Raw genomic sequence first — 23530 nt, forward strand, 5'->3', positions numbered from 1 at the left:
TATGGACCCCGCCCCTTCTTCCCGTTTTTATCGACGCCATTCTGCGCCTCCTCTCGATGCACTGTTGCGAGTCGATAAGGCGAAAGGGGGTGGAGGGAGGGGCAACGAGCGGCGCTCACCAGGTGCGTCTCAAGATGCGCATGTGTGTCTCGTGGAGGAAGGGAGATGGAGGAAGACGAAAGGTGAAGCGGTATGCATTGCCAGCAGCGAGGCCTTAGTCTTCGCCGGCCCACCCACCCTCCTCCCTGCTAGTTTTTTGATCTACTTGTAGTGCTGAACCGCAGAAGGATATGGAAAAATAAGCAGCGAAATCACGACTGCTCGCCACTGATCAGTCCTCGAGCGCAGTCGTGTGGGGCGGAGCGGGCTACCGGGCCCCTTCCCTCCCCTCTGTCGCCATGCACAAGCGTACCCATATGCACCTTTTACGCATGCAGCGCGCTCGCGGCGAAGCAGTGCGGAGCTGTGCACACGAACGCGCACGCGTACGCTCTCTCTAGCGTCTTTTCAGTTTCTGATTCCCGCTCCTCCTTCTCCCGGTGTCCTCAGCCGACTTCCAGCCGAAGTGGCTGTCGCACTTCGAAGTACAGGGGCCTGCACACAAGAGAGACGCTAGAGCGGCGCTAGTCCTCTAGGGTGCTCGTGCGTGTGCGTGTGTTTTCGCATGCGACTTTCCTCTGCGTTTGCACTGTATCTCCACCCCCCTTCTCCGCCACGTACACATACACACAACGGTAAAGCGCACTGCGAGAATGTCATCGAGCAACGCGCAGGCGGAGCTAGGGCCCGGCGGGAGCACGCACTCCATCGAGCTGGGCCGCCTTATCTTCCAAGGTGCGGAGTCGAAGGTGTACTACTGCAGCTTCTACGGCGCACCGGCTTTATGCAAGCATCGTTTTGTGAAGCGGTACCGTGACCCAAGCCTCGATGAGCGTCTGCGTACGCAGCGTACGCGTCGCGAGGCACGCGCTCTGGAACGTTGCGTGAAGAAGGGCATCCGTGCACCGCGTCTGTTAGGTGCTGACTACATCAACACCTTTCTTGTCATGTCCTATGAGGCTGGCCCAACCGTGAAGGAGGCGCTCGACGTCGAGCACGCCGCCTACATGCAGCAAGTCTCGAAGGGTAAGAGTACGTCTGCGCAGCAGCAACAACCGCAGCCCACACCGTCGCCCTCGGCGTTGGGCAACGCTGCCCTGTCGCCGGTGACCGCGGCCCTTCTGCAGAGCATTGGTGTCGTGGTGGCGCGGTTGCACAACGCGAACATCGTCCACGGCGACCTCACGACCTCCAACTTCATTTGCACATGCGACGGGCTAGCGGCGGCGGTACCTGGTGCGGATGGTGCAGATGCCCTCGCGTCGACTTCGCGGGTGCTGCCAACAGCGGAGGACATTGTTGTTCTCGATTTTGGGCTCATCTCCGAGAAGTATAGCACAGAGGAGCGCGCGGTGGACCTCTACGTGCTGGAGCGCGCTATCGCTTCGACCCACCCGTACCTCTCCGCCTTTGCCAGTGACATTATTCTTGAAGGTTATCGCAGCGCCGCTGACCCGAAGAAGGGAGAAGAGGCGCTGCAGCGACTGGAGGCGGTGCGCGCGCGTGGGCGAAAGCGCACCATGGTCGGCTAGTACTCCTGTAAAAGAGCAAATAGCTATAAATAAAGCAATGAGGTAGAAGCCGTGTCCCTCCCTCCACATCCGGTGCATCCCTCATGACCGTCGTCGCACGGCCCTGCTTGAGCCCTTGATGCGTTTTGCGTGTGCGTCTCTCTCCCCCTTGCTTCCTCTGTGCGATTCGTTGAGGGCGTGTACGAGTGCCGATGCGCTGCCCCGCGTGATGGGCGCGTATAATTCACTGCAAGGCTATCCGTGATATGTTCGCGAGTCCGTGCCTGTGCGTCAGTCGTAGCGCGCTCGCCCGTGCACCTCATCTGTGGCACGTGCGCCACCCCCCCCACCACCACCACTCTCGTCCTCTGTTGCATCTTTGCTTCGCTCCTCTGCGCCTCCGCTGGCGAAACGGCAAACGAAGGAGGGCCGTAAAGCAGCGCAGAAAAAAATTTTTATTGTTGCTCCCTGCCGCACAAAAGTGCCCCGCGTGTCGAGTCGGGGGAGCAACACAGGCGCACACGCCACCGGGGGGGCACGCGCGTGACATGCAAAGGGGCCCCCCGCCTCCCGCCCACTACTCCTCCTACTTCCCTCACAACGGTCACTGCTGCCTCGGCTGCTGCCATGCCGAGTAGACGCGCTTCGTCAGGTCGGCTCCCTTTCTTTTTTTGTTTGCTCTCATCTTGTTGTTGGTGCGGGTGGGCCGCTCGCACGCGCCTAGAGGAACGTTTGGGGGGCGGCGTGTGGAGGTTCATCTTTTTCCTCACCTGCGGCACCCAAAGATTGTACATGCATACAAGGGCAATAGAAGCACTTCCCCCTCCCCCTCCTCCTACGCCTCCCCACATAGAGTCGCATACACGTGGGCGCTGCTTACATAGAGGAAGATAAGAAACCCGCCACCACGAGGAAGCAGCGGCACCGCCCCCTCCCTCCCCCCTCCCCTGTAATCGTTGTGCTCTGCTCCAATTTTCGCTTTTCGTTGTTGCCAAATATTTGAGCTGAATGAAATCACAGCCGCACCGCATCTCGCCGCAGAGGATGTCTGCTTCGCTGAGTCGTGCAGCCGACCCGGCAGCACGCGCCACGTTGTCCCCCCCTCTTCCGCCACGTCAGAGCATCGTGCACGGGCCGCTCCCCACCACGACGGTGATCACCATTGTAGAGGGGGAGGTAGCCGCGGACAAAATCAGCGGCCACCGCCGCCCCGGCAGTGGTAGCAGTGCCACTGTATCTGCATCCATGCGAGACAGGGGCAGCGGCCCTGCTCCGCGGCAAAGCCCTCGGCGACTCCAGCCACCGCCGCAGCACGCACGACGTGCTGCATCCGTCGTGAATGACGAAGGTGAAACGGACACCCGCGAGTTGCGGCAAACCCGCTCCCTCTTCCTCTGCGGCCGTGGCCTCCTCTCTCTGCGGCACATCCAGCACCTGCCCGACATGTTGTCGTTGCGCTTCCTCAGCGTCCACATGAACAGCATCAAGGAGCTCGAGAGTGGGTGCCTGCGCACGCTGCGACACTTGGTGGAACTTGACTTGAGCGCGAATGAACTGCGAGAGATACCACCGGGGTGCTGGGACGGGCTTGGACATCTCGAGCGCCTGAACCTGTCCAGCAACCGGCTGACCCGCCTCGGTCCGGCCGCCTTCAGCTCTCTCGCCTCGCTGCAGTGGCTTTCCCTCGGCTTTAACAGCATCATGGAGTTAGCAGGGCTGCGCTCAGTGCCGGCGTCCGCGCCGCTGGCCTACGTGGATCTGTGCGCCAACCGTATCGCGACGCTGGACGAGGTCATAGACGCCCTCACGCCTCACAGAACGCATCTGCAGGAGCTGCGGCTGGAGTCGCCATCATCGCGGTCTTCCATGACGACAGCGGCGGCAGGCAGCGGCGCCTTTTCTCCGCCCACCACGATGAACGTGTCTCTCAACGACAGTCAGGACGGTGCAGCCGCCTACTGGCCCATCGAGGAGAACCCATGCTGCCTCGCCACGGGCCCTGACACGCAGGACGCGGGCAGCGGTAGCGTAGACGTCAGTGGCGGGGCTGCTGGTGGGCAGGGCAACGGCCGAGTTCACGGCGCCGTCGGCAGTTCACCTTCTGTTGCCAACTACGTGGAGCGGCTCCTGTCATACTTCCCGCGCCTGCTCGTCGTGAACGGCTTCTCCTACGGCGTGGACCCGTTGCACGCCCTTCGCCAGCAGCGACGCTCTCAGGAGCCGGAAGTTCAGGAGTCGGGGACAAGCGCAGCTGATGCCAAGGTTGCTGCGGCAGATGTGTCACCCTTCGCTTCGCTGTGCAACACGGACAAGAGCGCGTGGGGCCGTTCTCTGCTCTGCGCGGGCGGTGCGGAGAGCCCACCGGAAGGGGTGGAGAGACTTGCCGACGGCACACCCGTCAGCGAGGCCTTTGCACGACTGCTGAGGAGACCACTGCCACACCTGCGAGGGTCGTCCTCTTCGCGATCGTCATCGTCGGCTTCGTCGGAGGGACCAAAGAAGCGGCGCCGCAGTCGAAACCGCCATCGCACCGACAGCAGGCATCAAGCGCGCAGCTTATCGCGGCCCCGTAGCCGCTCTTCTTCATCTTCTCCTCTTCGAGAGTCGTCTCGGCATGGCCATTGTGCAGCGGCTGCACCCGCGGCAGCGGCCCGAGCGGAGCAGGACGCGGGCTGGATGCTGCCTTCATTCAAGTCAGCAGCGCCTGCCGCGGCAAGCCCACTGCCACCGCAGCAGGACCCGCAAGCAGCATCTCGAGAAACTCGAGAGGTGGGCGAAGAAAGCGTCGTCGCGGCTGGTGCTGCAAGCAAGAAGGAGGCGCCATTCCGACATGGCCGACGGGCCGCTGCCGCGAAGCCGCGCCGCGCTTCTCTGCGCCGTCGCTCGTCGTCAAACGCCTCGTCTCTCGCTACATCGCCACTCTCCGGCGCTACTTCCTCTCCGTTCGCAGTGTCACCTTCGGCACCGCAAGAGCGTTATCGCGAGCGCGAGCCCAAGACAGTAGTGTCGTCATCGAGCAGAGCGACCCCGCATGCACGCAAGCTGCGCTGCGAGGTAGCGACACTGACGTCGGCCACAGAAGCGTTTTGCACACCCTCTGCAACACCATCAACGGGGCCGCGGATGCCCTCTGCCGACAAGAGCTCCGACCTGGCTCCTTCTCTGATGTCCCCTTCCCCCGCTCATGTCACCGATACCAGCGACATCTCGCCGCCTGCCGCGGCAGCGCGTGGGCAATGTGAGCATCGCGGCAGCGACGGCGAGAATCACCAGAAGAACGACAGACTTGTCGCTACCACAGGCAGTGGAACTGGCGTGCGTGTCGCTTCCAAGGACCGGGCGACTCTCGACCCGCCGCCGCCTCTTACAGGCGTCGGCTCAGCCGCGGCGCTGCGGTGGAAGCCGAAGCAGGTGTCCCGTGGGACCTGCACAGAGCAGGGCGCAGAGACGCTATCGACGGTGTCGCGTGATGCGGAGCTAGCGGCAAAGGTGGATCAGTTGCAGGAGCAGCTTGCGCTCCGTACCACCACCATCAGCGATCTGCGTCGACACCTCGACCTCACCCGGACGCAGTACGTCGAGGGGCAGCGTGAGGCACAGCAGCGGCAGCAGCAGCTCCGCAGTCAGGTATCCGCGCTGAAGGACGAGCTGGCGCGGCGGGCCGAGGAGGCGACAATATTGCAGCGCAAGCAGCAGGCGCAACTGAATCGAGCCGTCGACTCTGTCAAAGCGGAGTGGGTGCGACGGCTCGAGGCGGCAGAGCAGCACAGCGCTGAGGCGTATGCGGAGGCGACGGCAGCGTGGGAGGTGCGTCTAGCACGTGCCGAGGAACAGCAGCTGCATATGCAGCAGACGGTCGCTGTGAAGTCTGCGCAGCTTGCGACGCTCGAGCGGCAAACGCACGCTATGGAGGCGGAGATGCAGGCTATTCGAGGCTGCTTTGTTACGCAGCAGCGCCACTGGGCTGCGCGGACTGGGCTGCTGCTCGCCGAGGCGGACAAGCGGCGCACGCTGGAAGCCGCGGCGGTAGCCTCACTTGCGCAACTGTGTCGCTCCTTCTCCGACGCAGCCGTACGCCTTCATACAGAGTCGCTGCGCGAGGCTGAAAGAGGCCGAGCGCTCGCGGAGGAGGCGCTGCGAGAGCAGCAAGCCACGTGGAGGGCGCAGGTGGCCGCTTACGAGGACGCTATGCGCCATGCTGCGTCCGAAGTGCGCCATGCTGTCGCGGGGCGGCACGGAGCAGCTTACTTGTCACCGCTTTCACCGACATGTGCATTGCCTGCCCTGCCCGAGGCGCCGCCGCTGTCTTTGGTCACCATCCCATCCCCGACGCTTGCAGGCGTGCCAGCCCCGCAGCACGAGCCGCTCGCGCTTAGCGACCAAAGCAGCAACAAGCAGGTCTTCAACGCACAAGCCGATATGAAAGAGAGGGTCGACATGAAAGAGCGGACGCCGCTGGAGGTGGAGAGGACAGCTGCAGATGGCAGTGCCCTGGTGTCGACATCTACCACCGAGTCTCTACGTGTGGCCCAGGGCGAGGACAGTGGCTGCGACGCAGGTGCGGAATGCGGGGCTGCTTCCAGTGAGCTGAAGCAGGTGGTTGACGTGAATGACAGGGGCACTCTGATCGCTTACTGGCGGTGCGCGTGCGCGCGTGTCGAAGCGCAACTGCATCGCGTGGATGCTGCCCTGCACGTCGCCACTCTCACGCAGCAGTCCATGGCGGCGGAGAACACACGTCTGCTCAGTCACGTCGAGGCACTAGAAGCAGAGAAGAAGGAGGCGCTGGCAGCCCGCCACTCCACGTCGGAGGCTGCCGTCCAGGAGCGGGACAACTTGCTGCGCACGCTGCACACATTACGAGCTGACATGGAGCGGAAGGACGCCGCCTTGGACGCGCTGGAGGAGGAGGCACGCGCGAAACTGAACGAGAAGCGCCACCGCATCGCCGAGCTCGAGGACGCTGTCGAGGCGCTCACAACGCAACAGGCGCGCGCAACAGAGGTGAACGTGTCCACGCGCGGACAGCTGGAGGCAGCGCAGGCGACGGTGACACGCCTGCAGCAGGAACTGGCCGACACGAAGGAGCGGTGCAAAGCGGTGGCTCAGCAGCAGGTGGAGCAGGTACCAGACCTAGAGCGGAAGCAGCGTGAGCTTTCCGAGCTGCTTGCCACCCGCAACGCCGAGGCCCACCAGCATCAGCTGGAGAAGAAGGCACTGGTGCACGCGCTTACTATCGCGCGAGAGCAGCTGGTGCGGCTGTACGAGTCACACCAGCTCCTCTGCAGTGCGCACGCGAGCGCCAGGGAGCAGATCACGCAGCTACAGGCGAAGCTCGATACAGCGCAGCGGCAGGTGCATGAAGTCCAAGAGGCGACCCGCGCAAAGCAGAAGGCCACCTTCGAAGTGCTTTCACACTTGATGACAAACAACACGCTCTAGCCGCACGAGATGGGTGGGAAGGGAGGAGGATGAGGGTGTGCGTGTGTGCGTGCTAAATGAAGGCACAGCTTATCCGTCTTTCCACATCCTTTCTGTGTTTTGCACGCGTTTGCTGGGGCTGGAGCCAGCTCATGCGCGCTGCGCGGAGACACCCACGCAAGACGCGAGACCGCACTGGAAATAAGCACATGAGTCGATCAAAATGAGGACAGGTGAGGTGAGAAGGCGAATTCGCCGTCGATGAGGCATGGCCTACCCTTTGGCGGCGCTCATGTGTGTCCTCACAGTGGGGGAGGGGTGGTCGGCGATTAATGACTCGCTCAAGCATGTCGCCAGCCACACACACACGCACGCACACAAATACATGAATGCATATACAGCGCTGACTTGATATTCGGGACGCATCTTCCCTCCTGCCCCTCTCCCGCGCTGTTTTACCGCTCGCCTCCGCTTTGGCCTGACGTTTTCGCCCTTTTCTTATGTGGTCCGTGCCTCCTCTTCGTGTCATCTACCGCTGCACGCGTCCAGCAGCCTCCGTCAAGTGTGCGGGGCCTTTCGAGACGCGCACGCACATCGTCTCGCCCCCACCCCCTTCTCCCCACACAGAGCACCAAAGGCTTCGGCCCCGCGTTGATACGGTAGTCGAAGCAGCAAGCGAAGAAACGGACGCGAAAAGCACCCGAGCCGTTTGTACGCGTGCGCCTCCTCTCGCGCTTCGCGTCTGCCGCCCCCGCTGCGGCGCATCCGACATGAAGCGTCTCAGCAGCCACCACGCCATTGTCTGCGGCGCCGCGAGCGCCATCGCCGCAGTCGCCGCCGCTAGCGCGCGATCTGGCGACGTGGTGGGCGGCGGCAGCTCCTGCACGGCGACCTCGCCCCTCCTCACGGCAAAGCGAGGACGATTCTACCGCCCGCTGGTGAACCAGGGTATCAACCTGTGGCGCTCCCGCATGGGTCGTCTCCACAAGGGGTGGACGACGTGGGAGTACAACCGCGACGTCATACCCGACCCACGGCCGTTCCCGGAGCCGGCGGTGAACAACTACTTCGGTCGCTCGCGCATCTGGAACCCGATTGCCGGCAAGATCGGCCTTGTCAACCGCAAGGCAGAGGAGTGGGGGTGGCCACATCAACGGCCACCGCCGACGGGCCTGCGGCGGTCGCCAGAGTACTTCCCCTTCTTCTTCAGCCGGTACTTCCCTGACGTCGAAGTGCGGCTGGTGCTGGACAGCGTCCTGAACAACGAGACGACGCGACCTATCTTTCACATCCCACAGGACATGTCGAAGCAGGAGCTCGTGAACTACCTCAAGAACATCTACAACATCGACAATGTCGTCCGCATCAGTGTGCGCAACATGCGCGGGCGGCGCTTCAAGAACGAGGTGGGCGAGATCAAGAGCCTGCCGGACTACAAGGTGGCGGTGGTCGAGCTCGACTCGCCGGTGTCCATTGTATTCAAGCAGATCAAGGGTACCGAGGATACCCCTGACAACAAGCCGGTAGCGCAAATCACGTAAGGCGCCAGTGCGTTTCTGAAAGTGGGCGTGTCCATCTCGGTCTCTGCTGCTGCAGAGGCGTGGCAGCGGGCGAATGCAGCTACTGTTGTACGGGAAGAAGCACTCGGAATCGGTGGTGGTCGGGCTCTGTGTTTTCGTGGCGTCTGTGTGTGTGTGTGTGAGAGGGAGGGAGGTGCGGATGTCATTGCTCCGGATCACAAACTTGTACGTTACACTAACCAGAAACAGAGCAAAGCAGCGCACGCAGCAGCACTGTAGTGCGTTCACATGGCAGGACAAAAGACATCGAAAGCACGCGTCTTCCTGCATCTGCGTGTGTGCGCGCACGTGTCATTCCCCCCTCCCCCACCCCAGCGACAGGCAGAGAGACACAGAGAGAGAGGGGGCAAGGGTTTGCGAGTGTGTGCGACTGTATGGAGCAAGAACGGTGCTGTTGGGAGTGGTGGCGGGAATGGCCACCGCCACTACCATTTCTTCGTCACCACGACTCTCCTCCTTTCTCTTGCCATGCTCCTCTCTCCCTCCCTCTGTCCTCGTCCTGCTCTTTGCGTGTGCGGTTGTGGTGCTAGCCCATGCCGACCGGGCAGCCACATTAAAGGGTTGACGCGATCTTGGCCCATGTGTCACCTCCAGCGCCTCCACCTCTCCCATCTCCTCCCTTCTGCATCACTATTCTAGGACACACGCCCAGCAGACCCCTTCTTTGAACGTGTGTGTGTGTGCGCGTGTGTGTTTTGATCACCATGACCGGCTCCAAGGCGCTCTGTCGGGCGTGCCTCACGGCTTACTCGGCCCTCATGGTGATTCTCACTGTAGTCTACCTGTGGTCTAAATGGGGGGTGCACCGCAGCTTCGTCGAGGTGCTAGAGGAGACGAAGAGGCACAGCGACAGCAGTGCTGACGTCAACGGCGTCGCCCTCGCCGAGTCGGGCGGGGCCGAGTACGTACTTGTCGCGCTTTTCCACGTTGCGCACCTCATTTGCCTTACGCTGTTTCTGTTCGGCTACAAGTCCGGCGTGAAAATGGCGCTCGGCTGCGCGTTGCTTCTGGCGAGCGCCGTCATGTACATACTCGTCTACGGGTGTGTGACTCTACAAGGACGGCTGGAGCAGCAGCGCTCCTTCGCCTCCCCAAAGGCCGCTGCAGCGCACCCGAGCAAGCAGAAGGAGTCCCAAGCGTATCAGGTGGAGGTGAGCTACACCCATGACGCCATCGCTGTCGCTGGTGCAGCAGCGTCCCCACGTAACGGGGGGCGGCGTGAGCTGAGTTGTGCTGCTGCCGAGAAGGTCAGTGGCGAGCCAGGCACTTGCGGCATTGCCTCGGCGCATGCTGATGAGCCTCTCTCGTATGTAGAACTCGGGTGGATATTACTGGAGGCCTTGGTTGACGTGCTGGCCATCATCGCCGTCGGCCCTGAGAGTCCCACAGGCGACGACGGCGTCCGTCTCCACCCCGACGGCACGCCCATCTCCTCCGAGGCGCCGTTCACCGGGGTGCGTCGACTCAGCCTATTGATGCTGAACTTCGTTGGGTTTGCTTTGTCAATGTGGGGTGTCATGCTATTCGATGTCAGCCCTACCTCGGCACCGGCGCCGGCGCTGTCAACGCCAGCCGCCGCCAGTGGTAGTGTTAGGGGCCGTTGTGGCCGTAGCAACGGTGCTCAGGCCGCCAGACAAAGGGCGAGCGCTTCGGCAACCTTGGCAAACCCGGCAGCAGGCGCGGGGCAACCGTCTGCAGCTCCTGTAGAGGCGAAGAAGTATCAGTAGGAACGTCGTCTTCTTTTCGGCGTCACCGTGTTCCTCCTGTCGCTGCCGCCATTCCTGTTGCTGCGGGCAGATGGGTGTGTCTGCGCCGGGTTGTGGACTTGATTACTGCATGCTGTACGCAATGTACCCGTATATATATATATAGAGCACGTGCAAGATGTACGTTAGCGCACATTGTATGAAGGTGTGGGTAGGCATGAATGCCGCATCCTCACTCGAGTCGCCGCGACGCGCCTTGCCGCCGTGCGTGTAACTGAATATCGGCACCGAAGTTTTGTGAACTCCACGAGGCTGTGTGGCACCGTCAGAGACCCCGTCGGCCGGCATTCCCTGCGAGCCCACATTCGACACCTTTACACGCGCATGCAGACACGAAGACATATTCGCATGTCAAGGCTGCACCTTCCATGCACTCGCGCTCGCCCTCTCTCTCCCCTCGTGTGTCTCGCTCGCCTCCGGCCCCTCACCCTCCCCTCCCTCGACCACCCACTGTTTCGTGACCACCTTTTTCTCTGCTTTTTCGCCTTGCCGCGATACGCACGCATCCGCGCGCGCGCACACACACATACGCACGGGATTCCTTGGCGCCTTCTCAGTCTCCCACCTCCCCTCGTCTTCACTCGTTCAAACACAAACACTAACCCTCGTCTCCCTTCAAGCATAATGTCTTACACGCCGCACTACCCCGTCGTTGAATCCAACCCCAAGGTTTGGATGGACATCGAGATCGGTGGCAAGCCCGCCGGCCGCGTGACGATGGAGCTCTTCAAGGACGCCGTCCCCCAGACGGCCGAGAACTTCCGCGCGTTGTGCACGGGCGAGAAGGGCTTCGGCTACGCCAACTGCCCGTTTCATCGTGTGATCCCGGATTTCATGTGCCAGGGTGGCGACTTCACCAACGGCAACGGCACTGGCGGCAAGTCCATCTACGGCTCCAAGTTTGCCGATGAGTCCTTTGCCGGCAAGGCCGGCAAGCACTTCGGCCCAGGCACGTTGTCGATGGCCAATGCCGGCCCCAACACGAACGGCTCTCAGTTCTTCCTGTGCACAGCGCCCACGAGCTGGCTGGACGGCAAGCATGTCGTGTTCGGCCAGGTGCTGGAGGGCTATGACGTCGTCAAGGCTATGGAGGCCGTCGGCAGCCGCAGCGGCACCACCTCGAAGCCCGTGCGCGTGGCTGCCTGCGGACAGCTTTAACGGAGGACTGTGACGTAGGCCGAGGAGAGGCGAAACTGAGAGGGGAGAAGGGGCGGGGGTGAAGGACGGCATGTCCTCGTTCATGAAGGCGAAGAAGACTAGGGAGTGGGGAAGCAGACGATGAGCTCTCATCTGTCCGGGTGTACGAGGAGAGTGGTCGGAGGGGATCAGTGCGTGCCGCTGGGTGTGTCCGTGCATCCCGAACGTTCTGGTAACACACACACACACACGCCGATCCCCACTAACCTCCCGCCTGCCCAACCTTTCCTCCTCCGTTTCCACACCCACCCCTGGCACCACGGCCAGATCACCCTTCTCCTTGCCTCCCTCTTCCCTTGATCAAGATCGTATGTGTCACAATTTTGTCTGTCTCGGTTTCTGTATGTGCGCGCGGAGGAGGGGGTCGATTTCGTCGTGCCTCCCCTCTCCCTTCCACCTTCCCTTTCACGCTCTGCCCTCTTCCCTCTATAGTCTCTACAGCCTCTTTTCCTTGTATTTGAGTATCTCTTGATGATTTCTTCTCTGTCCCTTTCGCTGGTGATGTCCTGTCTTGCTTGATTTCTCTTCCCTCTCCCCCACCTCTCCCCCCCCACTGACCGCGCGTGTCTGTGTCTATGTCTCTGCGGGCCCGTCTGTCTCGCGCTCGGTCAACAGCGAGCAGCACTCCTCACGTGCCGCAGGCGAGAAGGGCGGGAGGCGAGGGCAGGAAAGGGAGCCATTCTTTTATCTTTATCTTTGGTGGTGGTAGTCGTCGTCCTCGTCGCCGTATGTTGTGTGAAGAGGGAGAGAGAAAAGGGGGAACCCCCGGCGTGGCGGTTGCGTGCCCGCACGCCTCTCCGTGTCTGTCTGCATGAGTGGGCTCGGCCACCTTCTCTTACCACGCATGCGCTTTCAGCACATAAACGGCCACGCACACTCACGCACCGATCTACTGGGGACGCCTACGCCTCTCTCTGCCAGCATCACTCTGTGTCTCTGCACACGCTTTGGTGTGGAGGAGGCGGCCCGGGTGCGAAACGGGTGTGCCTGGGCGCGTGAAGAAAGAAAAGCATGGAGGGGGAGGGGGAAAGGATGGGACGCGTCTTGAATGGCTCTCCACTGCTGCTACTCTGTGGCTAGTGCCCTCTTCCCCATTGCCCCCTCTCACTGTTCAGCCTTCACAATTCCCTAACACACACACCAACACCACCACACAGCCTCTTTAAGATGACGAAAAGAACGAAAAATTTATGTTTCACAAAAGAAAATGAGAACAAGAGAAAGGCACATGTCACCACCACACTCCCGTTTTTTTTTTTTCGGATTCACGCCGCACATATACGGACATGTTTGCGCATGAGCTGCTGTCTGTGTCTGCCTGTGCGCGTGTGTGTGTGTGTGTGTGTGCAGGTATGTTCCGGTGATCGCGGCAGATGCGCCGCATCTCTCGCTCTCCTCCTCCGTATAGAGAAACATAAAAAGAAGAAAAGAGAGAGCGCCGAAAAAGAGGGAATGATTAGCGGGGCGACTCCTGCTGTTTTTCATCGGGCCTGTGCGTACACCGCCTTCGCGGCAGCACTCCCGTCCTCCTCCCCTACAGCACACTCGCACGGTCCGAATGATTCGCGTAGGCGGTGCCTCCCCCCTCCCTCTCTTCTCCCTCGCAACGCTGCTGCTGCTGGTGGTGGTGCTCATGCCACGCTGCTCTGTGCTGATGGTTTCGAGCTAGCTGATGCCGTTCTTTGTCTGCCTCACCCCTCTCCGCATCTTCCTCGCCCACTCCGTATCCACTCGGCTGAGCACCTGCCCCCCTCCCCACCTTCTTCTCTTTCACAACCTATATCGATGCTGCCACCTTCATGTGCGGCGCAGATAGACTGCAACGGCCTGTGGCACCACCGTTACTACTGCACATCTTCTTTGCCATCTCACCCATATTCGCGTGCCCTTCGGTGCTGATTTCCGTTGCTCGCGCACGAGTAGCGCATCATCGTCCATAACTCACCATAGACGCACACATTCTGCCAGACACGCCTAAAGCTACCCTTCCCTCACACAGATAGATATACGCACACACTCGTCCCAGGCCGAGAGAGAGGCACACACACGAGCTCGTACACCGTCTGCGTACCCGAAAAGCGAAGGAAAAGACGACGCCACATCCAAGCGGCAGCCGGTACATGCACGCGTGCATGTGCGTGAGTGCGTGTGTGTGTGTGTCTTTACGCCTCTGTGCGAGTGCACGTTGTTTCTTTTTTTCTTTTGTGTTTTTTTTCTTTCTGCGCTTCCCTTCGTGAGGCTCACCACGCATCCATAGATCAGATTCCGCTCCCTCCGCCTTCTTGTCTTTTCCGCTCTGTCCTCCCCCGCCTCTTCTATTCACCCTCCCGTTTCTCTGATAACGCCGCCGAAATCGGTCTCCCAATGCAGAAGCCGCAGCAGAGTTTTACGACGCTGCAGCGCGCGGCGCGCGATGGTGGTAGTGACAGCCACGCCAAAACGTGTGCTAGGCAAACGCCAGAGAACTGTGGGGTACTTCTAAAGGGCAGTCGATCGCTGTCGCCGGCGCCGTGCTTTCCCGGCGATGACATATCCCCCTCTGCGCGCCAGCATTCGCAGCAGGATCACCACCTCGCCGGCACACCATTGAAGGACCATCGCCCGCCATCCTCGCAGCCTCGCGAGCCGTCTCATGCGCCTCAAAGACGCCATCCGCACAAGCAGCAGCAGCAGCTGAGCCCAGGCTTCAACCCACGCGGCTATCGAGGCGACGGCGAGCGTGGCGTCAGCGGCAGTGGAGCCCCCAACGACTGGTGGCAGCGAACGACGCCTTTGAGCAGCAAGGCCTCTCCCCTTGGCAGCAATACTCGTCCGCGCAAGCTGTCACCGTCGGGAAACTCACCCGACGAGGGCCGCCGTCGCAGTCAGCGTGAGAAGCAGATTCAGTTTGGGTACGTCACGGACGGCTACACAAACATGAAGCGGCTCATCGCGCACGATCCGCTGCTGAGGAGCGGCGGCATCCTCCCGCTTTCGCCACCGGACGTTTTCAAGGGGAGCAAGCGCCTGTGGGACATTCAACTCCGCAAGTGGCGTCGCGCACTGCACATGTTCGATTACGTCTTCATCGATGGCGAAGATCGCCTGGAGACACGGGCGAAGGTGCTAGAGGAGCAGCGACGGCAGTGGGTAAGCGAGGCATTCAACGAGATGCCGCGTGAGGCGCGGCTGAAGATCGACCTCGACACCCTGCGCGGCGTCCAGTGCTCCTCTGCCGTGCCGAGCAGAATCCCCATCGAGGAAGACCTGCGATGCATCCTGCGAAGCGACGACTGCTACGAGTCCGTCCGCAGCGTCGTACCGCAGAGTGCGTCGTCGCTGACCAAGGGCACCGATATCAGCCCCCTCGAGGCGGGCATCAAGATCCACATTGCGCCGTCGGCTGCGGTGCTGCAGCGGCAGCAGGCGCAACTCGAAATGCAGCAGCGACTCTCCTCCCTTCACCAGCAACAGCAGCAACAGCAGGCTTTGGCAACAGAGGTGGCACCGGAAGGTATGGAGACGGGCTCACACGTCCCGAGCGCCCCGCCAGTGCTAGGCGCAACGGTTGAGTGCGCGGCTGCCGAGCGACCCGTCGAGCTCTCACCAAGTCCGCGTCGTCCACCGCTGCCGCTGCCGTCCTCACCGTCCCCATCGCATGTCTCATGCCCTTCTCCACAGCAGAAGGCGCGCGAGACGACGCCGCATCGACAGCTCTGCTGCAGCCCACTCCCGCGCATGACCGCAGCGCCAGTGCCCGCAGCATTCGGCAGCGCTGAGACAGCCCCGGGGATCTCGGCCAGTCAGCCTCGCGCCCTCTCTCTCTCGGGCAGCTCAGCGCCGGTGCAGGGTGCCTCACTGGGTTTGCCAGGCATGTCGGCAACAGCTGCGGTGCTGGCGCCGCCCCCGCCGTTTTCCGGCCCTACACCTTGCATCGTGCCGAACATGTGGATGCCCGGAGTGACCGTATCGCCAACACCGGCAGCGGCAGCACGGCCGCTGATGTCGTGGTGCAGTCACTGCGGTCATTGTATCGATCTCCCAGCGCCGGCCATCACTGGTGCGCCGTATGGAGGCATGTGTGCCGGTACCCCCGGCGGCCGCGGCGGAGTGCTGGCACCGGCCCAGGTGCCGCCACAGCACGTAAACCCAGTCGCCGTAGGCGGCACCAGTGGTGCCACGGTGCCGCCGTCCATGCAGTTCCGTGGTGCGATGCCGTACATGAGCCATCCCACGAATTCTATGGCGGCGGCGGCGGCGGTGGTCACCTCCCCTCTGTACTGGCAGATGCTGGCACCGCCGGCTGCTGAGCGGATTGAAGGCGGCGGCACCTTCACCGCGCACCACGGCAGCAGTCACAGCCAGTATCGCCAGTCCGAGGCGCGGCAAGACGCCTTCGCAACGATGCCGCGCTCCGCCGCAACTGTAGCCGGGAGATCGTGTCCGCGAGACGGGCACCGTCGTAGCAGCGGGGCCGTCGCTACAGGCGGCGGCGCGGCGACGCCGCAGACGGTGCCGCGGTTTGTCGCGCGACTCTCCACCTCGCCCAATGAGGTACGACTCGGCGAGCGACAGTCCGCCGAACGCATCCACAGCGCAGAAGTCGCCAGTGGTGTTATGCCAGCGGTCACGAGGCCACTTGCCGCTGACACCAGAGCAGCAGCGGCAGCGCCAGCACCGCTACGGCAGCCATCCTCTGTCTTCGATGCCGCCGCCGACGCTGCACGTCTGGAGAAAAGTCAGTCCGCATTGGCGGTCACTCCTGAACGAAAGCTCTTCGGCACGGGCATCATCGCGGAGGTGACGACAGAGTCGCGGCCGGTGGTCGTGGGGGCACTGCAGCAAGACGAGACACCGCAGGGCACACCGTCGGGCAAGCCGAGGCCGACTCGGGAGGTCGAGGATGCGCCGGTGGTCCCTCTTGTCTTCGATGGCGACGAGTAGAAGGAAGAAGAGGCAGTGGACCGCGTCTAGCCCATAAGAGTCGGAGGGAAGAGGGGGACAGGCGCTCTGTCCGCCCACCTCTGCGTGCGTATGTGTGTCCCTTTTCCTCCATTACAGCCCGCTCTCCTCGTCCGCACGCGCATACGCGGAGCGGGCCAAGCAAAACACCACCGCTTCCGAGTGCGACCGCGGGAGGCGGGAGACGGAGGAGAACAGGCAGACCACCGTGCCCATGCATCTACGCACATGCAAGCATGGACGGTGCACCGCGTCCCTCTCATCCCCCGCGACCGGCGTTTGGTTAGGGCTCTTCCTTTCGCTTTCCATTGATGTGGCAAGACACGCGGACCGGTAAACGCACACACACACGTATATATATATATATATAGATATACATGAGCATGCACACACTCTTTCTGAGCGATCGAGTTATAGACAGAGGCGCCTTCTCCCACCGCCGACTCACCCCCCCCCCTCCCCTGGTCGACATCATCCAGCGGGGGAAGAGGTGCGAAACGGCCCGCAACAACGACAAAGACCTCCTTTGCTCGGCCCTTTTCCTTCTTCACGCGTGTATGCGTGTGTGCCGCGTGGCACTTTGGGGAAAGGGACGGGGCTGTGACGCGGAGGTCGTGGCGTACGTGCATGTGGGTACCGCCCCTTAGAGAGCCGCCGGACATATCCAGTGACGAAGGGAGTCAGACAGAGACACAGGTGGACGGTGAGGCACAACATTGGCGCAAGGTGGCCGCACACGCGCCGAGCGTGTATAGCGCCAATTCAGGGGCGAGGAAGGGATGTGGTTGATATATGAAGACACACGCACATAGACATACAGAGAGGACGGAAAAAACGAAAGCCCCTTTCTTTTCCTCCTTCTATGACTGATGTCTTTGTGTGTAGGGTTGGCGAGAGGAGAGGGCAAGCGCCGAAGGAGGCTGTCTATGGCGCGTCTCTCGATGAGGCGCCCTCCTCCGTATTGGTTGCTTCTTTCCGCCCCCGCCCCCCCCTCTCCCTCCCTTTCTCCTTCTCCTCCCCGCCACGCTCGCTGTACTATCTTCCCATATCAGACGGCCGTTGCTGCGTTCCTTCACGGCCTCCGTCTTTTCGCCTTTTGCGCAGCGGTGCGCTGACGCGGGTACCTCATCACCCGTTTTGTTTGTTGCAGATGTCTGTCCCCACCTACTGCATGCGCCCTCTTTGCTGTCGTGGGATGATGTCGTTGGCCTACATGAATGGCATGCATGCGCACATCCTCACATGTGTGTGCGTGTCTGCGTTCCTCCTCCTCCGACACAATGGTTCTAGCGGCAAGCAACAACAGAAGACACACACACACACAGGTGAAGGCGAACAGCAATGAAAGAGTTGCGCGCGCAGCCGTGACAGCGTGTATAATGGAGAAAGGGAAATGCTCGTGTGTTTGAAGAAGACCCGTGTCGGCGTGTATGGGGTGTAAAGGGCTGCCTTCTCTGCGCGTGTCCGTGCACGCTTCCCCCTCCCGATCGTGCTTCCGCTACATATGTGTGCGTGTGTGCACGTATCTCTCTCTTTGCGCGAAGACATACTTGCTAGATGCGGTGGCGGTCTCTACCGGCTCTCGTTTCTCTGCAACTCGGCCGATCTCCTCTCTGATCTAATCGCTCCGCCTCATCGGCTGCTCACCGGCAATCACGTAGCCACCTTATCCCCCTTCGAAGTGAAGGTCTACGGCTGCACGCCTGCACCTCATTCACACGTGCAGGCACACGCACGCATACCAACATACAACGAGGCAAGCAGTGGGTCACGAGGCTCTCCTGCGGCCTCTTCTTCCCCCCTCTCGCCTCCTAGGCACTGTGAGGGCTTTGACCACTGATCAGCCTCCCTCATGTCGCTAGCGCCGTCGCTCCAGCTTACGGGCCTCACGCAGGCCGTCATCCAAGGCGACCTCTCCGCCTTGATGGAGAACGTCACTCCGTCCAACGTCAATTATACAGATCCTCACTACCGCCTATCGCTGGTGATGTGGGCCGTTGCTCTCGGTCGTCTTCCGACGACACAGCTGCTGCTCAGTCGCGGCGCCTCGCTGGCACAGGTGGACCGGCAGGGGTTCACGATCCTGCACCGTGCCGTGTGGAGTGCCGACGTGCCGGTCATTCACACGGTACTCTTCACTACCCCCATGTCGGCCCTCGCCTCTTCTGCTGATGCCCGTGCTCGCGCCACAGGCGCATACACCCCCGCCTCCTCTTCGCCGTCGGCGTCGCCTTCGCTGCTGACGTGGCGCCCCGGCGCGCAGCGCCTCGTGAACGCCGTGCACTCGGCCACCGGGCGCACGCCGCTGATGCTGGCGGCTCTGTCTGGGCAGGTGGACGTGGTTCGCTATCTACTTGTCACCTGCGCCGCTGATCCGTACCCGCGGGACTCGTACGGCCTCACCGCCGTGGATCTGGCGGCGCTGTGCGGGCACCTGCACATTGTGCAGCTGCTGCTGAACCTGACGGTGGCGCCGAACGGGGCCGGTGGCAACGCCTCAGACGTGTTCCCCACGACGCAGTGCAGCGCCGAGGATTACATCGAAATCGCCAAAACCATTCCGCAGCGAGAGCGTTTGTGCGCAGTCAACAAGCTTCTCAACGAGAACCTCGCCGAGGCCTCGCGCGTGGCGGCGGCATGAAGCAGTGCAGCGTGTAAGTGGAATGGTCCGCCTCCGATGTTTGGATGTGTGGCTAACAACGGTGCTGCTGCTGCTTCCTTGTCCCCCCCCCTCGCGCGCATCGCCATGGCCCAATCATTGTGTGTTCACGTTCGCGCGCGTGCTTCGCTTCTTCCTTTCGTTGTTTTACCGATGTCTCATAGAGCGCTTTTGTTGTCACGTCTCCTCTCAATATGATAAGCCCACCCATGTGCGCCGACACACTTGCTGCGTGTAGACTCATGCTTGACCTGGGGCCTGTCTACCACCCCTCAGCTCTCTATCCCTCTCCGTCTGCGTGCCCTCCTGTAGCGCCAAGGTCTGCCGTGTTGCCCACCCACCCCATGCGCAAAGCCGAGAAGGTGGACATGCACACACGCACACACACACACACATAAAGACACCCACTATGCTTCCTTTTCTCCCCCAAACCGCGTGGACATACTGGATCCTCGACTTGCTTGCATACTCTCCCTCCCCACCCATCCACCCTCCTCTCACTCGTCATCGACCTTTGTCTTCGCACTCTCGCTACTGTCGCCGCTCATCCCTGCAGATCACTTGCGTTGTGCCTCGTGGCAAGCTCGCATGGAGAGCGGCGCCGTCTCCAGCGAAAGCCGTGTCGACAAAGTCGATCGCGGGAGCATCGCGAGTCCTCTGCCGTTCTTGAGTGCGACTATGCCAGAGCAGCAGAAAGCGACGGCAGCCCTCATCGACGCACCTGACGACATAGACTCGCTGGCAGAAGAATTGGAGAACGCGACACACTCGCCGAAGACGATGACCGCGGCGAGCACGCCGGCAACAGGCCCGAAGGTCAAAGGAAGCGCCAGAAGCAAGAAGAAGCGGGGCGCCACCGCCCCACGGGGGACAGCGGGGCGCAAAGTGAGGCCAGAGTCGGCTGAAGAGTCTACCCTGGTGGCAGCCATAACAGCGCGCTCCGCGGAGCACGGCACCACCGGCACCCGCAGCAGCAGCCGAGACGAGCCCGATGGACTGAGCGAACGGAGAGACGAGACGCGACGAGGGAGTGAAGGGCCAGAGCAAAACCTGTCGACCGTGGAAGGCGTGCTGGCGTGCCGCACCAAGACGGAAAAAGCGGAGGGCACCGCAGCACTGCAGCAAGAGAAGCCGCGCCCTGACGGAGCCAGCGACACGGCAGCGAGCAAGCTTGAGGGGTCTGAGGAGCTGCTCGGTGATGCACGCCTCCACGAGGTTCGCGGCAGTCGGTCTCGCTCGCACTCCACGGCGCCACACACCCCGGCGGTACTGAACCCCGCCTTTGCGTCGTCGCTGTCTGCACTCGGTGCCAAGCAGGAAGAGGAGGAGGTGTGGGAGGTGGCGGTGCAGGCGGCCATCGATGCCCAGGAGCGCCAGCTGCGCCACACCCTACTTAGCGTTTTCCCCCCTGAGCTACTCCGGGGCGCCGAATGGGAGCGGTGTCTCGCCAAAGAGTGGGACCTCCGGAGTGGCACCGAAGCCGCTGTCGCGAGGAACGTAAAGGATGCGCCATCCCAGCCTGTGCGCACCGCTCCAACGCCGTTTCTGTCCTCTTCCCTGCCCCACCGCCTCAGCCCCGAGCCACTCCTGCCGCTGCTGAAGGCACTGTGCGAGGACAAAGCCTATGTACACGGCGCGTGGTGCCGCTACGAGGACGACCTTGCCGTCCGCCGCACCCAGAACAGCATCCAGCGCAAGCGGCAGCGCAACTCATTCAACAAGGGTGGTCGCAAAGCCTCCTCGAGCGGGCCAACCGCTGCAGCACGGCGTCGAGATGGCGACGGCGACGACGACGATAGTAGCGCTGGTGAGGACAACGCTGCCGATGAAGACGAGCTCCAGCCCCCAGAATCTCATTGGGTGGAGGCGCCGCCCGCCTTCACGGGCGGCCCGCGGCCGTTCCCGACGAGTGCCACTCACCTCGCGCCTGACAGCGCTGTCATCGGTGGATTCCAGTGGACACCGTGGCGCTTCTACCGAGAAAAGCGGCGGCGCAGCTCGCGACGGCCAACGGCCAGTGACGCGTCCCCCGCCTCAGCGAGGTCTGTAACCGCGGCCAGTGCCGCTCAGCCGGACCTCTTCTCCGCTGTCTCCAGCAGCGCACCTGTCAGCAGTGGTGGCGTACCCTCTCTCGCCTGCTCCGAGGTGCCCTCTCTGCCAGTTCTTCAAGTAGAGGCGCACGTACCGGAAAGCGCGGTGGCTGTCGTGCCTCCGATGACGCCGGAGGAGCGAAAAGGGTACGCACGCTACGTGATGAGCAGCGGGAAACTGCGCCACGACTGCCGCGATCCATACGCCTTTCTCGTTTCGCGTGCAAAGGAGATGCGCATCCAGTGGAAGCGCCAGCATCCGATGGACTGAAACACGTGTGCGTGCCTACGCAACGCTAAAAGCGGGTTGGAGATGCAGCCGGGGCAGTGAAGCGCGGCATGCGAGTAAGCCCGATTCACACCACATCCATGGCTGCCGACAGTGCACCTCTGTGGGTGTGTGCGTGCTGAGCGATGCAGCGACGTGCCTGCTTCTACTTGTATCAGTCCCCACCACCACCACCGCCACACACACACACTTCCGACTCTCTCCTACCGACGTTTTTCCTGCTGCATGTGTGTGTGTGTGTGTGTCCGCGTGTGTGTTGTGAAGAAGCGGAAGTGCCGTCGCCACGGTGACAGATCGCGGCCGTCGGTGAGGGCACGACGGAAGGAAGCAAAGGAGAGGAAGGGCCGCGCCGTCTACAATTTGTCTCCGGAGGCGCCCCCACTTTTGTGTGTGACCGCCGCTTCGATGTAGTACAGTTCTGCTTCACCGCCACCGTCACCACCACCCGTCCGTCCTCCTCTCTTTCGTGTCTACCATCCTCACTCACACGGACGATTGCCGCCGCTGCTGCTGCTGCTGCTGAGCTTCTTCCCGCTCTCCACCGAGGTGCATGTCTCGTGTGCGTGTGTGTGTGTGTGTGTGCGTGTGTGTGTGTGTGCATGTGTGTGTGTGTTTCGGAACGAAGTCGTCTGGCCGCATCTCAACAGCAGGAGAGGGAGAGCAAACGGAGAAGCGCATCTTGTGAACGAACTTATTGGTTCCTGTCTTGCCCCTCCTTTCTCTCCGTTACTCGCACACAAGATGAGCTCCGCTGCTGTCCAGGTCTCCGCCACCGCAGAGGCGAGTGCGCAATCGGTGCCGCTCTTGATCACGTGCCTGCACGCGTCTGCTTTCTCCGCCCCTCTCGCAGAGGAGCGTCGAGCCTTCGACATCATCGAGAGGCTTCTCTCTAACCGCTTGCAGCACCCGACTGAGCCGCGCTACACATCGTTCTCTGCCACAAGCGCAGCGTGGGTCAACGGCGTTGCCCCGCTCGTCTACGTGTTTCGGTTAGCCGCATGGATGGGGTGCGCAGTGACAGCAGAGGGCACTCGTTACGTATTCTTTGAAGGTCTCGGTGAAACGCACGCGCCCGGGCCAAGCAATGATGCGGAAGGCCGGCGGCAACGGCATGGCCAGCAGCAGATTGCGGATCGCCTCGATGAGCTTCGTTGCGTCGCCTCCGTATGGGATACATCGGTCGCGGAGAGTTCTGCCGATGCCTCGAGGCGCTATCAAGACGCTCATCAGCAGCTGCTCCAGCTTTTTCAGTCGGCCCAAGGCTTCACCGACCGAGAGGAGGTGTGGGCGCGGCACACCAACTGCCTGCAGCTTCACCGTCTCCTCGCCTGCGCGCCTGACGTGGAGCGGCAAGAGGGGACGACGTCCTCTCAGGCAACTTCGGATGTGTTACAGAGAGTGCGCCGCCGCATCGACAGCACGCGCGCAGCGAGAGCTCGATCGCTTTTTAAGTGCGCCCGATTCGATGCCCTCGACGAACGCGCAGGGCGCGCGCATGACGCGAGCGCTGTCGGTCCCTGGCACACAGCACGGTCGCCGTGGCGAAGGCGAAGCCCGTGAGACGTGCCTGGCGGATGACTCTCTCCGATGGCTGCTCTCTCACGCTTCGCTGTGCGAGTGCCACCGTATGTGCGAAAACGTGGCTGCCGAGTCTGCCAGCAGCTCTGTGGGAAGCAGGGAGAGTATGGCTACGGCCGTCCCGCTGGTTCCCGGCTTCTCTGCCCCAGTTGCGGCGCGACTTCGTCAGCGAGCGCAGCTGGAGCAGCACCAGGGCTACCTCGACGCAACAGGCCCCGCGTATCGACGGCTGGGCCATGAGGAGCGTCACCGCGGTGAGAGCCTTATTATGAGTATTACTGCCCTCCTCGGGCAAAGCTCGGAGGTGACGGAAGCTCAGGGGACGGTGCGCCACGACCGGCACGAGGCGCGTCGGCTGATGGGCAACTTCTGCCAAGACGGCGACCTTGTGAAGCTCTA

General features: G+C 62.0%; 9 protein-coding genes across 9 annotated transcripts; all 9 read left to right on the forward strand.

Annotated features, from left to right (window-relative positions):
• Positions 1 to 752: 752 nt before the first annotated feature.
• LINJ_25_0900 (putative protein kinase) lies at positions 753 to 1631 on the forward strand (the record flags this gene model as incomplete). The annotated part of the gene is made up of 1 exon (XM_001466082.1): positions 753 to 1631. One exon carries the CDS (start codon positions 753 to 755, stop codon positions 1629 to 1631), a length of 879 nt encoding a protein of 292 aa, XP_001466119.1.
• A 1422-nt stretch (positions 1632 to 3053) lies between these two features.
• Positions 3054 to 7052, forward strand: LINJ_25_0910 (conserved hypothetical protein; the record flags this gene model as incomplete). The annotated part of the gene is made up of 1 exon (XM_001466083.1): positions 3054 to 7052. The coding sequence occupies one exon, from the start codon at positions 3054 to 3056 to the stop codon at positions 7050 to 7052; it is 3999 nt and encodes a 1332-aa protein (XP_001466120.1).
• A 749-nt stretch (positions 7053 to 7801) lies between these two features.
• Positions 7802 to 8572, forward strand: LINJ_25_0920 (conserved hypothetical protein; the record flags this gene model as incomplete). The annotated part of the gene is made up of 1 exon (XM_001466084.1): positions 7802 to 8572. The coding sequence occupies one exon, from the start codon at positions 7802 to 7804 to the stop codon at positions 8570 to 8572; it is 771 nt and encodes a 256-aa protein (XP_001466121.1).
• A 743-nt stretch (positions 8573 to 9315) lies between these two features.
• LINJ_25_0930 (hypothetical protein, unknown function) lies at positions 9316 to 10338 on the forward strand (the record flags this gene model as incomplete). Its single annotated transcript, XM_001466085.1, has 1 exon — positions 9316 to 10338. One exon carries the CDS (start codon positions 9316 to 9318, stop codon positions 10336 to 10338), a length of 1023 nt encoding a protein of 340 aa, XP_001466122.1.
• Positions 10339 to 11001: 663 nt separating this feature from the next.
• On the forward strand, positions 11002 to 11535 carry CYPA (cyclophilin a; the record flags this gene model as incomplete). Its single annotated transcript, XM_001466086.1, has 1 exon — positions 11002 to 11535. One exon carries the CDS (start codon positions 11002 to 11004, stop codon positions 11533 to 11535), a length of 534 nt encoding a protein of 177 aa, XP_001466123.1.
• A 2403-nt stretch (positions 11536 to 13938) lies between these two features.
• On the forward strand, positions 13939 to 16497 carry LINJ_25_0950 (conserved hypothetical protein; the record flags this gene model as incomplete). The annotated part of the gene is made up of 1 exon (XM_001466087.1): positions 13939 to 16497. The coding sequence occupies one exon, from the start codon at positions 13939 to 13941 to the stop codon at positions 16495 to 16497; it is 2559 nt and encodes an 852-aa protein (XP_001466124.1).
• Positions 16498 to 18367: 1870 nt separating this feature from the next.
• On the forward strand, positions 18368 to 19156 carry LINJ_25_0960 (conserved hypothetical protein; the record flags this gene model as incomplete). The annotated part of the gene is made up of 1 exon (XM_001466088.1): positions 18368 to 19156. One exon carries the CDS (start codon positions 18368 to 18370, stop codon positions 19154 to 19156), a length of 789 nt encoding a protein of 262 aa, XP_001466125.1.
• Positions 19157 to 19762: 606 nt separating this feature from the next.
• On the forward strand, positions 19763 to 21535 carry LINJ_25_0970 (conserved hypothetical protein; the record flags this gene model as incomplete). The annotated part of the gene is made up of 1 exon (XM_001466089.1): positions 19763 to 21535. The coding sequence occupies one exon, from the start codon at positions 19763 to 19765 to the stop codon at positions 21533 to 21535; it is 1773 nt and encodes a 590-aa protein (XP_001466126.1).
• Positions 21536 to 22294: 759 nt separating this feature from the next.
• On the forward strand, positions 22295 to 23113 carry LINJ_25_0980 (conserved hypothetical protein; the record flags this gene model as incomplete). The annotated part of the gene is made up of 1 exon (XM_001466090.1): positions 22295 to 23113. The coding sequence occupies one exon, from the start codon at positions 22295 to 22297 to the stop codon at positions 23111 to 23113; it is 819 nt and encodes a 272-aa protein (XP_001466127.1).
• Positions 23114 to 23530: the final 417 nt, after the last annotated feature.

Source organism: Leishmania infantum, chromosome 25 (genome assembly GCF_000002875.2).
Source record: "Leishmania infantum JPCM5 genome chromosome 25".
NCBI classification, from domain to species: domain Eukaryota; phylum Euglenozoa; class Kinetoplastea; order Trypanosomatida; family Trypanosomatidae; genus Leishmania; species Leishmania infantum.